Below are 16641 nucleotides of genomic sequence, written 5' to 3' on the forward strand. Positions count from 1 at the left end.
ATTGTTTCCACAATTGTGGAAAAGCAGACTCAAATCTCTGCAAGGAAAAAAACTTTCTCCAAAATAAGAGCTGTCCAAAAATGGAAAGTGTTGCTAGGAAGTAGGGAATTCCTAGTAGTAGAAGTGGGACGAAGTACAAGTAGGACTTTATGGTCTTTGATGTGCCTTCCAATTCTGAGATTTGATGATACTGGATATGAGAACATAATAAAAATATACTATCACTCTAACCCTCTCCTGAAATTCCACATCCTGGAAATTACATTTCATGTAATGCAAGAAGAGGAAAATAAAAAGGATCTAAAGATATCAACTTCTCTGTTCTATATAAGCAAAAAAAGCTTAAATCAGAGACAAAAGCCCTCCCATAGGCAACTAAAAAAATGTAATATACTAGGAACATTATTAAATAGAACAGATCAGTGCTAAGTGGGACAAGTATAAAAGACAAAAACAAATGAAAAAATAAGGTGATTTCTTATTCAGCCTGTTGCAGTATAATTAAAAGACCATATATATTTGGAGTTGGAAGGGTCTAGGAATATTCTCATTTTCCCGAGGTTCTTTTGAGTCTTATGTACACTTGATAGAGATAGCATTGAACTAAGCAGGAATCAGGAAGGCATGAGTTCAGATGTTAGCTCTAGCTCTAGAATTAGCTGTGTGACCTTAGAAAAGTCAACAACTTTTCTGAGTCTCAGTTTTCTAATTTTTAAAACATAACTTTCTTTAATAAAATTGTTTATTGTTTCTATGACTTTTTCTTTAACCATTCATCCTTCATATTGAATATAATTTTATTGCATTATGATCCGAAAAGGATACATTTAATATTTCTGCTTTTCTGCATTGTGACTGATGAGGTCGATTAAAAAAAAACATGAAAAGTTCTACATGAAATTATGAAGAGTGAAATGAGCAGAACCAAGAGAAAACTATATACAATAACAGAAATATTGTTTGAATAATGATTTGTGTGTCTACTTTCAGAGAAAGAACTGATAAACAGAAACAAAGAAGACATAATTTTATATACACATTTATCTTTTTGTCAAATGATGCCTTCTTGGTGTGGGAAGGGAAAAGGAGGGAGACAAACACCTGGGAGTTTTCATACAGCAAAAGAATTAATTAATTTTAAAAAGAGATCATACAACTACTCCTACAATTGAGAAGCACTTTAAACATAAAATACCTGAAGTTACTTTTTTTTTCTCTCTCTTTAACCAATCCTTAGGCTGATCGATCATAAATCCTATTCTTTTATTTATTTATTTTTACAATTAAATTTGTTCCTCACCTTAATTTCTCTTCCTCCTAGGCCCTCAACCCCTCTCCTATGGGTACACTTCTCATGGAGGGCTGCTGTGCTTCTACATCAGTTGTCAAAGAATAGCATTCTCTCACTTCTCTTCCCTTTTTGCAAGGAACCATCAGGGACCCTGGGCTAAAAGATCAGACATGGCCTCCCCTATACTATGGGGAACCAAGAGTCCCTACAAGATTTTGTTCATCCCCTACTCCAACCTATATGGGTAATGACTCTTCCCATCTACTCTAGAGCTAAGTCTTCTAAAATGTATTTTCCCCCAATTAGAATATAATCACACTGAGAAGAGAGACTATAAGTTTTCTATTTCTATCTCCATTGATCAATATGGAGTTTAGCAAAACTTTTCATTATTTATTCTATACAGCATGAACCTTGTCAATTAGGCTAGTTTTCTTAATGTATGTCTCTTCTTAGTGCTCATTTGCTCCAATAGTTCAGTATGAGCAACTGAACTTGTTGAATTGTTGAAGACTGTTTATAGGATTTTCAAGTTTTTGGAGCTAGGGGAATGTTTAGAGATGACCTAGTCCAACAGGAGTTTCATTTTATAAATATAAAACCTATGGTCCCAAGAGGGCAAGTGATTTATTCAAAGTTCTACTTATAATGAATACCTGAGCCAGGATTTAAACTCAAGTTCTCTAACACCAAATTCACGGTATCATTCTATTCCTCCTATTTATAAGGACACTCTTTTTTTTCCTTCTTTAAAAAAAATCAATATTATATATTGATACTAAGGCAGAAGAACAGTAAGGGCTAGGTAATGGGGGTTAAGTGATTTGCCCAGAGTCATATAGCTAGAAAAGTGACAGAGATCAAATTTGAACCCAGGACCCACCCCCCAACCCCATCTCCAACTTACAGCTCTATCCAATGGGCCACCTAGATATCTCTCCTCCTTATCTTTTGACAATTCAATTGTTATGATTCCTTCAAGATCCAATTTGAGGTTTACTTCCTTCATGAAGCCTTCTCATAATGACTGTAACTCTAAACAATGTTTCCCCCAACTGTAAATTCCTCTAACACTTAAATATTTAGCCTGTATTCACTATTTCATACTTAATGTTGCCCCAAACTAGTTCACTAGTAATTTCACAGATGTATATACTGAGAATTCTGATTCTTTCATGCTGATTTCTATGTGAAAATAAGACTATGTTCATTATTCACAAGGAAATTGGTAATTTTATTTATTGGTAATTATTGCCCGTTCAATGTGGATAGCCTACATAATAAATCTGGTTAGAACCGATAACAGTTAGGAGGCAGCTGGGTGGCTCAGTGGATTTTGACAGCCAGGCCTAGAGAAAAGAAGTCCTGGGTTCAAATCTGGCCTCAGACACTTCCCAGCTGTATGACCCTGGGCAAGTCTCTTAACCCCCATTGCCTAGTCCTTACCACTCTTCTGCCTTGTATCCAATACACAGTATTGATTCTAAGATGGAAGATAAGGGTTTATTAAAAAAACAAACCAATAACAATTAGAAGACCATGATCTATGTAATATTGTTTCATTTATTTACAGCATTGTTTCATATAACAAAGGCATCTCTGGGATTTGGTTCCATCATTGAGAAGGTTCATCTGCAATGGTTTCTTAATCCATGTTAGCTGGTTGGCCACACAGCAACTACCACAATTGCAATTAGCAGCAATACAATCACCATTATCATTCCTGAAAAAAAAAAAAGTAAAAATTACTTCCTTAATTTATGGAAATTGTTTCCAAAAGAAAACACATTCTATTAGGCCTTTTCAGCAGAGAAAATTAGCAATGCCTAAGAGTTCTTGAAAATATCAAAATGGAACTTTTTGAGTAAGATGGAGGGCCTAAATTTTTTCAGTATCCTCATTAACTGTAAAAAAATGAAGAAGAATTATATGTAACAGAGGTAGAACAAATTACAACTGTTTCTATAGAGCAGGAGAGCAAGAAATCTAATAGGAACATTGGAGATGGGCCCACTCCACAGTTGATAAGATCAGAATCTGCTACTTGGGATGGTTCAATCAATGCCAAAGTATTATGGCCAATCATTCCAGGACCTGAGTTCCCTCTCAATGGTCATCTCCACTATAAACATTTCCTCCTTGGAATGACCTCCAGGAACTGATGTAGAGTGAAAGGAGCAGAACCAGAACATTCTACACAGAGACTGATGCACTGTGGCAAAATAAAAGGTAATGGACTTCTCTACTAGCAGCAATGCAATAATACAGGACAATTCTGAGGGACTTGTGAGAAAGAACACTATTCACATCCAGAGAAAGAACTGTAAAAACACAGAAGAAAAATAATTTCCTTGATCACATGGTTCAATGGGGATATGATTGGGGATATAAACACTAAATGATCACTCTATTGCAAATATTAATAATATGGAAATAGATCTTGATCAATGATACATGTAAAACCCAGTTGAATTTGCTCGTTGGCTATGGAAGGGGAGAGGGAGAAAGGGAGGGAAAGTATATGAATTTCAAAAAAATTCCTCCTATTGCAAATTACTGAAGGATCCAGGAGCTCCTGATGTCTCAAATTCACATGCTACCATGTGGTAATTCACCTATGTTCAGGGAAAGATACAATATAAAAATAAAAGACACAAAACTAGAGACTTCTTTAGGCTGGTACATGTGCTATATTGGCTACATGCAAGCAATGGTCATTTCTGTTCATATGGGGAATAACACTTGGAGCCTGAGCTCTATTGGGGGGGGGGGTGTCTGTCACTGGAAATTCCAGAGAGGAGTGGGGGAGTTATAGTTGTTCATAGTTCTGGACTGAGAGTGGAAACATTTAAAACTAATGTAGCACTCTTGTCTTTTAGAAAAATAACTGGGATACATTTGGCACATTTCTTCTATATCCTTAATTTCGTAAAGGTTTCTGTGCTCTTGAAGAAAATTGGGCATTGTGCGGTAAAGCTTTATACAATTTAACCCTAAATATTAAGTGGGTGAAAGAAAAAATCATAGAAACAATCAATAATCTCATTAAAGAGAATGACAACAATGACACAACATATCTCTAAATGCTAACATTAATAAAATTGACAAAGAGGAAATCAATGAATTGGGCATGCAACTAAAAAAACTAGAAAAAAAACAAATTAAAAATCCCTAGACATCAAATTTGAAATCTAATTCTTTCAAAGGAAGAGTAATAAAACTGAAAGTAAACCATGACTAACAAAACTAGAAGTAAGTTTTATTTTATTATTATTTTTTTAAATTTTAAACATTATTTTATTTGGTCATTTCCAAACATTATTCACTGGAAACAAAGATCATTTTCTTTTCCTCCCCGCCCCCTCTCCCACCACCTTTCCCTCTCCCATAGCTGACGCACGATTCCACTGGTTATCACATGTGTTCTTGACTCGAACCCATTTCCATGTTGTTGGTACTTGCATTAGAGTGTTCATTTAGAGTCTCTCCTCAGTCATATCCCCTCAACCTTGTAGTCAAGCAGTTGCTTTTCATCGGTGTTTTTACTCCCACAGTTTATCCTCTGCTTGTGGATAGTATTTTTAGATCCCTGCAGACTGTTCAGGGACACTGCACTGACACTAATGGAGAAGTCCATTACCTTCGATTGTACCACAGTGTATCAGTCTCTGTGTACAATGTTTTCCTGGTTCTGCTCCTTTCGCTCTGCATCACTTCCTGGAGTTTGTTCCAGTCTCCATGGAATTCCTCTACTTTATTATTCCTTTTAGCACAATAATATTCCATCACCAACATATACCACAATTTGTTCAGCCATTCCCCAATTGATGGGCATTCCCTCGTTTTCTAATTTTTGGCCACCACAAAGTGCAGCTATGAATATTCTTGTACAAGTCCTTTTGTCCATTATCTCTTTGGGGTACAAACCCAGCAGTGCTATAGCTGGATCAAAGGGCAGACAGTCTTTTATCACCCTTTGGGCATAGTTCCAAATTGCCCTCCAGAATGGTTGGATCAATTCACAACTCCACCAGCAATGAATTAGTGTCCCTACTTTGCCACATCCCCTCCAGCATTCATTACTTTCCATAGCTGTCATGTTAGGCAATCTGCTAGGTGTGAGGTGATACCTCAGAGTTTTTTTGATTTGCATCTCTCTGATTATAAGAGATGTAGAGCACTTTTTCATGTGCTTATTAATAGTTTTGATTTCTTTGGCTGAGAACTGCCTGTTCATGTCCCTTGCCCATTTATCAATTGGAGAATGGCTTGGTTTTTTGTACAATTGATTTAGTTCTTTGTAAATTTGAGTAATTAAACCTTTGTCAGAAGTTTTTATGAAGATTGTTTCCCAATGTTGCTTCCCTTCTGATTTTAGTTACATTGGTTTTGTTTGTACAAAACCTTTTTAATTTGATGTATTCCAGATTATTTGTTTTGCATTTTGTAACTCTTTCTAAGTCTTGCTTGGTTTTGAAGTCTTTCCCTTCCCAAAGGTCTGACATGTATGCTATTCTGTGTTCACCTAATTTTCTTATAGTTTCCTTCTTTACGTTCAAGTCATTCACCCATTTTGAATTTATCTTGGTGTAGAGTGTGAGGTGTTTATCTAAACCTAATCTTTCCCACATTGTCCTCCAATTTCCCCAGCAGTTTTTATGAAATAGTGGATTTTTGTCCCAAAAGCTGGGATCTTTGGGTTTGTCATATACTGTCTTGCTGAGGTCGCTTGCCCCCAGTCTATTCCACTGATCCTCCTTTCTGTCTCTTAGCCAGTACCAGATTGTTTTGGTGACCACTGCTTTATAATATAGTCTGAGATCTGGGACTGCAAGGCCCCCTTCCTTTGTATTTTTTTTTTCATTATTTCCCTGGATATCCTTGATCTTTTGTTCTTCTAAATGAACTTTGTTATGGTTTTTTCTAAATCAGTAAAAAAAAATTTTGGAAGTTCCATGGGTATGGCACTAAATAGATAGATGAGTTTGGGTAGGATGGTCATTTTTATTATATTGGCTCATCCTACCCATGAGCAGTTAATGTTTTTCCAATTGTTCAAGTCTAGTTTTAGTTGTGTGGAAAGTGTTTTGTAGTTGTGTTCATATAGTTCCTGTGTTTGTCTTGGGAGATAGATTCCTAAGTATTTTATTTTGTCTAAGGTAATTTTGAATGGGATTTCTCTTCCTAGTTCTTGCTGCTGAGCTGTGTTGGAATTATATAGAAATTCTGATGACTTATGTGGGTTTATTTTGTATCCTGCAACTTTGCTAAAGTTGTTGATTATTTCAATTAGCTTTTTGGTTGAATCTCTAGGATTCTTTAAGTAGACCATCATGTCATCTGCAAAGAGCGATAATTTGGTCTCCTCCTTGCCTATTTTAATGCCTTCAATTTCTTTTTGTTCTCTAATTGCTACTGCTAGAGTAAGTTTTCTTTTAAAAAGAAACATAATAAAATAGATAAATCATTGTTTAATTTTATTTTTTAAGAAAGAACATCAAATTACCAGTATCAAAAATGAAAGGAGTGAACTCATCACCAATGATGAGAAAATGAAATCAATTACTAAGAGCTATTTTTACCCAATTTTATGCCAATAAATTTGATAATCTAATCAAAATGAATATTTATAAAAATATAAATTGCCCAGATTAACAAAAGAGGCAATAGAATACTTACAAACCACCTTAGAAAAAGAAATTGAAAAAGTTATCAATGAATTCCCTAAGAAAAAATCTCCAGGGCCAAATGGATTCACAAATGAATTCTACTAAATACTTAAAAGAATTAATCAAAATATTATATAAATATATTTGGAAAAAAAGGTGGAATCCTTTAAACTTCTTTTACTATGCAAATATGTTCCAGATACCTAAACCAGGAAGAGCAAAAACAGAGAAAGAAAACTATAAGTCAAGTTCCCTAATAAATATTGATGCAAAATCTTTAAATAAAAATACTACCAAGGAGATCATAGCACTATATCACAAGGATCATCTACTATAACCATATGTAATTTATACCTGGAATTCAGGGCTGGTTCAATATTATAAAAAATCAGCATAATTTACCATATCAGTAACAAAACCAACAGATATTACATAACTATTTCAACAGATGCAGAAAAAATCTTTGATAAAAAACACCCACTGCTATTAAAAACACTAGAGAGCATTAGAATAAAGAGAGCTTTCTTTAATATGTTAAGTAGCATCTATCTAAAACCACCAGCAATCTTTATCTGTAATGGGGATAAGCTAGGTGCCTTCCCAATAAGATCAAGGGTGAAGGAAGGATGCCTTACCACTATTATTAAATATTATACTAGAAATGCTAGCTATAGTAAGAAGAGAGGAAAAAGAAATTGAAGGAATTAGAATAGGCAGTAAGGGAGAAAAAAACTATTATTCTTTGTTGACAACTTAATAGAATCCTGGAAAATCAACTAAAAATCTATCTGAAATAGTTAACTTCAGGAAAGTTGCAAGATTTAAAGTAAATCTACATAAATTATCAGCATTTCTATGTAGTACCAACAAAATCCAGCAGCAAGAGATAGAAAGAGAAATTTCATTTAAAATCATTGTAGACAACCTAAATAATTTGGGAGTTTACCTGCCAAGATAAACCCAGGAACTACAGGAACACAATTACAGAACACTTTTCACAGAAAGAAAGTCAGAGTTAAACAACTGGAAAATTACTGAATGCAACCAAATATCTCTGATAAAGACCTGTTTTCTCAAATATATAGAAAATGAACCAAGTTCATAAGAATACAAGTCATTCCCCAATTGATATGTCAAGAGATATGAACAGGCAGTTTTCAGATAAAGAAATCAAAACTCTTTAAAGTCATATGAAATAGTTGCACTCTTTGTGCTGGCAAAAAAATTAGAGAATGAGGGAATGTCCTTAGATTGAGGAATGGCTGAACAAATTGTGGTATATGTTGGTGATGGAATACTATTGTGCTCAAAGGAATAATGAAGTGGAGGAATTCCATGTGAACTGGAATGATCTCCAGGAATTGATGCAGAGTGAAAGTAGCAGAACTAGGAGAACATTATACACAGAGACTGATAGATACATTGTGGTACAAATGAACATAATGGACTTCTCTACTAGCAACAATGCAATGATCCAGGATAATTCAAAGAGACCTATGAGAAAGAACACCATCCATATTCAGAAGAAAAACTATGGGAACAGAAATACAGAAGAAAAACAACTGCTTGATCACATGGGTTGATGGGGATATGATTGACTCTAAATGATTCCACTAGTGCACATATCAATAATATGGAAATAGGTCTTGATCAATGACACATGTAAAACTCAGTGGAATTGTGTGTCGGCTATGGGAGGGAGGCAGGGGTAGGGGAGGGAAAGAACAAGAATCTTGTAACCATGGAAAAATATTCTAAATTAATTAATTAAATAAAAATTTCCAAAACCTAAAAAAAAATAAAGTCATAGAAAAATGCTCCAAATCATTATTGATTTTAAAAAATGCAAATGAAAACAACTCTGAGGTTTTACCACACACACACACACACACACACACACACACACACACACACACACACACACACACCAGATTGGCTAAAATGACAGAAAAGAGAAATGTTAAAATGTTGGAGGAGATGTGAGAAAATTGGAATACTAATACACTGTGGAGTTATGAGTTCAGCCATCTTGGAGAGCAATTTGGAACAGTGCCCAAAGGGCCACAAAACTGTTCATACCCTTTGACCCAGTGATACCACTAATAAGTCTATACTCTAAATAGATCAATAAAAAGGAGAAAGGGCCTATTTACCCCAAAAATGTGTATAGCAGCAATTTTTGTGATGGTAAAGAATTGGAAACTAAAGGATCTTCATTAATTGGAGAATAAGTGAACAAGTTATGATATATTATTGTGTGTATATATTTATACATAGTATATGATTGTGGTTTATGATTATAATGGAATACTATTTTTCTGTAAGAAATGATGACCAGGATGAATTTTAAAAAACCTGGAAAGACTTAAATGAACTGATATGAAGTGAGCAGAACCTAGAGAATATTGTGCATAGTAACATCAATATTGTACAATGAATAACTGTGAATGTTAAGTTTTTCTAAGCAATTCAATGATCCAAAACAATCCAAAATCCCATGACAGAAAATGTCATCTGCTTCTGGAAAAAGCATCTTTCCTGTTTTTTGTTTGAATTTTCTTCCACAGAATGACTAATATGGAAGTATATTTTACACGACTATACATGTAAAACTTATATAAGACCGCTTTTCATCTATGGGAGAAGGAAAATAAGAGGGAGAAAATTTGAAATTCAAAATTTATAAAAAGGAATGTTAAAATTGTTTTTACATGTAATTAGATGAAAATAAAATATTATTAAAAATAAATAGCTTGAGGAATATTGAGTTCTCACAGCTGGGCTATGACAATATGATAAGAATGACAATAAATCAGAGTTTATTTATGGTTTTAATGCCAGATTAGTGAAACTACCAAGATTATATTTTGCAGAGCAGGATAAAATAATAAAATTCATTTGAAGGAGTAAAAGATCTAGAATATTAAAGGAATTAATGAAAATACATCAAGATCTTAAATTTCAAGACTTATACTACTTACTATAAGACATCAATCATCAAAACCATTTAGTATCAACACCTCATATCCATCGGATTGGCTAAGATAAAAAAGAAACAAGATAAATGTGGGAGTGATGTGAGAAAATAGGCACACTAATATACTGTTGTTGGTGGAGCTGTGAACTAGTCCAACCATTCTGGAAAGCATTTTGGAACTATGCCCAAGAGGCTATTAAACTGAATAGCCGTTGACTGGGCAATACCACCACTAGGACTATATTCAATATGATGAATGAGGAAAAGGGCCCACGTGTACAAAAATATTTATAGCATTTCTTTTTGTGGTGGCAATGAGTTGGAAACTAATTCATACAGTAATACTATTATTACTAATAATAGTAATCAATTTTGAAAGACTTAGTAAATCTGATCAACACAAGACCAACCACAATTCCAAAAGACTCATGATGAAATATGCCATCCACTTCTAGATAAAGAACTAATAGACTCAAAGAGCATACTGAAGTATACTTTTTTCTCTTTCTTTTCCTTTTTTTTTTCGGAACATAGCTAATGTGAACATTTGTTTTACATTACAATACATATTTGTAATAGGTTTTGGGAGGGTTTTTTTTGGGCCTTTTTATTGGTGGAGAACAGGGAGGCACAGAATTTGGAACTAAGAAAAAATTTTAAACTCTCTGCTTTAAAAATTTAATAAACAAAATTATATAAATATGTCATTTGGTTAAAAATAGAATAGTAAGTCAATAAAACAGATCAGTCAAAGGAAAATCAGAAATAACTCAATGACTAGGTTATTTAAAAAGTTTAAGATTATAATTATTCAGATGGGATCTTTGCATCACACTTATCTGATAAGGACTTGATATACAGGCTATCAAAGAGAATAACTCACAGAAATATGTAATATCAAATAAACAAGTAGTCAAAGAACATAAACAAACAGCTCAAAAACAAATTGCAAACTATTAACAGTCACATAAAAAGAATGCTCTAAATCACAAATAATACATACAAATCAAAACAAATTAAAATCTTGAGGTCTAACTTCATATCCAGAAAATTGGCAATGATGTGAAATAATTAATGTTGGAGGAACAGATACACTAATATATGGTTAGTGGAGTCATGAATTAGTACAGATCATTCTTAAAAGCAATTTAAAAGCAATTTGAATTATGTAAATTATGTAAATAAAGTGGATAAATTTGAATTATATAAATAAAGTGGATAAATCCTTTTGGCCCAGGTGTTCCACTGCCAGGCACAGGAGCCAAGTAGATAATTGACACAAAAAGAGAATTCATAAACAACAAAATATTCATATCAGCACTTTTTGTCTTAAAGAACTAGAATCAAAGTGATGCTCATTGCTCAAAAAATGGCTAAACACAAATATAATAAAATATTACAGTGCTAAAAGAAATGACAAAAAATAATGAATAGACAAGAACCTGGAAAGGTTTTCATGAACTGATAAAAACGAAGTAAACAGGGGCAGGAAAATCATATAGGCTGTGACTATAACAATGTAAAAGGAAAGAACAGTCATGCCCTACTGAGGTACAATAATACTGTATTCTTAATTCTGTTTTTCCTGTTCTTCTCTTCCTTCTGTTATTTAAAGCACTTTGTCTAGATACTTTTTGTATCATATTTATTGAGATACAAACTTATCCATCATGCCTACACTCATAAGATTTTCAACAATACAGTCTGAGTATGAAATGCCTTGACTACAAGATTGAATAGTTGGTAATTTGTCTTGTAGGCAATGGTTAGTCACAAAACATTTTTGTACGAGTGTTGTCATTATCATCATCACTTATCTTTCACATAGTTATTTAAGTTTGCAAAGCCCTTTATATAGATAGTTTCATTTGAGCCTTGAAAAAACACTATAAGTTGGTACAAATGGAAAATAATATGGGGCAATTTGTCTTGTAGTAATACACAAGATAAACTTTAGAGAGGACAAGGAAGGGAGAACTATCAAAAGGCTACTATGATAATAATAATAAGACATACAAAGTAATTCTGAGTAAAAAAAGTAGAACATATATATTAACTAGGGCTGTATTTTTTTAAAAGGTACCAATATACTTATGTACACAATGAAAAGCATCATAACATGGATTGAAGAAGTAAATAAAATTGTTTTGTTAAGATGTGTTATGTATTGAAATACATATATGCTAATTTTAAAATAGTTCTGAATTGCTGGTTTTATTGATTTTGTATTTTGTTAGGTTTTATTAATGGCTCTTATGTTTACAATTTTAAAAAAACCTCAAATATTCCAAATTGTTACTTCAACAATCCAGGTATAAAATAACAAAGGACTGAATGAAATAAAATGCTGGCAGTGGGATTAGGCAGAAAAGAGGGAATCCATCAGATATGTTCAAAGCACTATGCTAGGTTATATGAAGGAAGGATGTGGCAGATGATTGGTTATGGGGGCAAGAGAAAAAGGTCACTCAGAGATCATTTCAGGGTTTTCAATTTAGGATTGGAAGAATGATGGAAACTAATGGAAACAGGGTAGTCTGGGAAGAGTTCTTGGCAGAGAATATGAATAGTCTGCACATTAAAATATAGGGAGTTTGAGATAATATCAGAATATCCAAACTGCTCTTAAAGCAGCTTGAAGGAAGATGAAGAGGAATTAGCAAAGGAAAAAGAAAAAGGTTGGTGGGAAAAAATAAAGAACCAGGATTATATAGTTTCACAGAGGTTCCGAAAGATTTAAGAAAGGGAGCAGCATTGTGTTTTGAATGAAGATTAACAAAGAGCTGTTAAGGTTTATTAATTTTGAGAGCATTACATAGGAGGTCATCTTTCCTACTTGAGAAGAAAGTAAGAGTGCAATTACTTATTTATTTAAACTTTCTACAAGATATTGTTTTGGACTAGGACAGCCTCTGTGATCTGAAAAATGACTTAAGTGATAGACATCCTCCAGAATTTTTTTCATACTCTCCTCTCCCCATTGATGTCCCTTGATGTTGAATCCAGTACTATAAGAATGTGACTCTTTCCTCCCATACATCTTCCCCTTGTTCATAATAATTCTCCAGAACAGTATATAACTTATTAAAAATAACAGAATACATCTACAAGTATTAATTATTTTCATTTTACAGATGAAGAAACTTAGACCTTAAGTATCTTGATCAAGGTCACAAGTCTGGTAAGTAACACACAGGTCTAGAATCTGAATCCAGTTCTTTGACTTTAAAGTATAGTGCTCTTTGACCTACACAGGGCTTCAAACTTAGGACATATAATAATAAGGGCAAAGGCTAATAGAAAAAAGACATAATGGAAGTGGTCATAAACCCGTAATAGGGATATGTCCACAAAAACTAAAAATTCATCTTTATTACTGAGTTATTGTTATATATACAAATGTCATATATTATAGAAAATGTATTGCTAAATTCAATCAAGAAAATACATATTATACACATATTATATATATACATATACTTATGTACACATTCATAATATATGTGTATACATACAATTATACATTACATATATATATATATTCACATGGATGAATTTTCAATACATTTTGTATTGCTAAACTAGTTGCTACCCCACAGTAAATGATGTTACTGGCCAGAAGGAAAAGTTGGATCTTTAATGACAAACAGGATTTTTACTTTAAGGAATATTAGCAGAAAATGCAAATCCTCTGAGAAGGGAAATTTCAGCAGGTTTCTATAAATTGACACTCTGAACTGCAACTGAGAAAATTACTTTACTTCAGCAACTCACAGAGATGAAGCAAGGCTAAAAATGACTAGAGGGTATATTTAGTTTCATTTGAGTCAATCTGAAATAACCTAGTCCCAAGAATCTAGTTTTTATTGGTATGTGATCATATCAATATCAACTCTTCAAACTTTTCTTTGATGGGCAAAGGTTCTTTCAAAAGGACAATCCAAATTTTCTTCTAAAGATAAAAAGCACTACCAATGGTTTAAATCAATTAGTATTCTAAATTAGAAAAAATGGTGAGTTCATATAGGCTCAAAACCTACAAGTCATAATTAACTGTTCATATACGTGGCATTTCCTAAACGGGGGGGGGGGGGGGGGGGGAGGGGGAGGAAAATCCTTCAAAATATCAAGGTTAAATAAACTCCTCCTTGAGGATCTTGCCAGAAAGAACTGTGAAATCCTTTGAATAGCATCCACTTAATGTTGAAGAGAACTTTTCCCTGTTCAAAATAAGCTTTAAACAGAAGAGAGCATTACCATTTATCCTTTAGCAAAAGCAAGATTTTACTTTTCATAACTTAAGTGCTTTATAATCCTTTGAGTGATATATAAAATTAATTATAACTTTAAATATTTAATCAGTTATCAAAATTAATATTTATTGAAAATCTGCAGTGTTAAGCACAATAGAAAGAGGCAAAGGCATAAATAAACATGTTGTTCTGCACTTCAAGAGTTAAGATCTTGACGAGGAAATAATACAAAAGAGAAAAATTAATTCTCATTAATATTAGTTTCAGTTCAAATGACTCATTACACTTACCCTGAGCATCCCTTTACCCACACCAAAGCCTTTTCTTATAAATTAAATATCTTCAGCACCACATTCAATATACCAGAACCCACTAATAAAATCACACCTGAAATTGCAGATTTTTCCCTCTGAATGTAAGGGAGTTCCTTTTATAATCATAACATGCACTACTAAAACAAATCTCCCCTCAATATGAAAAAGGATATTAAAAACAATGCAATGTTTTTAGCCAATCAGAATGATAGGGTGTGTGTGTGTATGTGCACATAGGCTCGCATACTGCTTATCAGCGATATGGCACTGAAAATGGCTCACTCTATTCAGAACAGATGGGGAATACAGGGAAAGTGATTAAATGATTAGTTGATAGGTAATAGAGCCTCCTATATTAGCCCTCTTTCTTGTGCCCACAAAAGGAATAAAAGAAGAAAAGAATCTTTCATTCCAATGTTTGATTTCCCCCATGTAACCAAAATTAGTTGTATATATGTATATATATATACACATACATATATATATATATGTATGTGGGTGTGTATATATATACATATATATGTATAAGACTTTTCTTCTGAAAAAAATATTGACATCCTTGTTCTTATTTTTAACAGTTAATAATAGCTGACATATGCTTGATGCTTTTAAGTTTACAAGTGTTTTCTATATATTACTTATTTGATTCTCACAACAACCTTCGGTGTACGGATGAGAAAATTAAAGCTCAGAGAAGAAAAATGATTGAGCCATATCTAACAACTGGTATAAGAGCTGAGATTTATTTATACCTAGGTATTGTCCAGCTCCAAATCCGATACTCTTCTCACTCATCTTTGCAACCCCTGTATGGAAGCCAAGTCCTTACTCTTTCACTTCCTAGTTGTGGGAAGTGTGGATAAATTACTTTTCTTCTCCATCTATGAAATGAGGGAGGTATATCAGGTAAATTAGGTTACTCTTAACTAAAATTTGATGGGGGATTTGTAGTTCTCTTATTCCCAGTAGTTCTCTTATTACTGAAAAAGTAAAAAATGAGAACTCCCACAGTGTTGAAATTGCTATGTAATTTACTAGGAGAACATATAAGAGATTCTACTAGCAATTTCTCATCAGCTATTCTAGGCAACAAGTGACATTTACTTATGAGTTAACTAGCTTGTTCTTGCTGATCAAATAGGTCTTTTGCTGAGGACCTCTGAGTTCAAGTGGAATAAGCAGGAGAAAAGACAAAATAGGAATATTTGTTCTTAAAAGTTCATGTAAATGTTCCATTTAATGAGCAAATAAAATTGGAAAAGAGGAACATTCAAAGAGAAAAGATAAAAATATTTACACTGTGATTTTAAGATTTAATATTTTGAGAACACAGGTTACCTTGGAGATGAGCTTTCTCATGAGACTGGCACACAAAGGAAAGCCTATTGCTTTGCTAAGTTTCCCCTTATTTCTTGAAATATCAGTTTCTCAAAATGACTCATGAGTCTTCAGTTAAGAGTCAATATACATATGCAATGCAATGTACATTGCAACAAATACATTGGTTGTATATGTACATGTGTGTATACACATATAACCTATGTTTGTGTACATGAAGATATAAAATTAAAACTTTCCAGATAGAAATATCATAAAACAGAAGTTGAGATTTAAGGATGCCATAAAACAAGAGTTAGGTTCTCATGTTTGAATTTAAATTATCTCTAAACTACTTTCAGACTCTAAGAGTCTATGATTTTAAGATAATGAAAGAATAAAATATAGGGTAAGCTGAATTTGCTTTCTTAACATACGCTATCCTTTTTCTTGTTACAAAACCCATATAAAATAATAATAGCTACAATTATGTAGTGTTTTTAAATTATAAATCATCTTATATACATCATCTCGGTTGATCTTTACTACTCTGTAAGGCACCAGGTAATTCTGGTATTATCCCCATTTCACAGAGAAGTTAAGTAATCTGCCCTAGATCATACAGCTAAGTGAAAAATAGAGTTGTGACAGCCATTTATCTTGACTCCCAGGTCAGTGTGTTTCCACAATTTATAATAGAGGATAGGGACTGCTATTCTTAACTGAAATGCAATCAAATTAATAGTGAGAGAAAACTTTAGAATCCCACTACTTCATCTTACAATGACAGAAATTAAGGCACACAGACTCTGACATTTAA

General features: G+C 33.2%; 1 protein-coding gene across 1 annotated transcript in view; it reads right to left on the bottom strand.

Annotated features, from left to right (window-relative positions):
* Positions 1 to 2834: 2834 nt before the first annotated feature.
* Positions 2835 to 16641, bottom strand: part of STX8 (syntaxin 8) — a 304520-nt gene continuing 290713 nt past the window's right edge. Inside the window, exon 8 of the mRNA XM_001366938.5 lies at positions 2835 to 3014. Within this exon, the coding sequence (XP_001366975.2) occupies positions 2947 to 3014 (68 nt within the window). The 3' untranslated portion in view covers positions 2835 to 2946. The remainder of the gene's footprint in view (positions 3015 to 16641) is intronic.

This window comes from Monodelphis domestica, chromosome 2 (assembly GCF_027887165.1).
Source record: "Monodelphis domestica isolate mMonDom1 chromosome 2, mMonDom1.pri, whole genome shotgun sequence".
NCBI classification, from domain to species: domain Eukaryota; kingdom Metazoa; phylum Chordata; class Mammalia; order Didelphimorphia; family Didelphidae; genus Monodelphis; species Monodelphis domestica.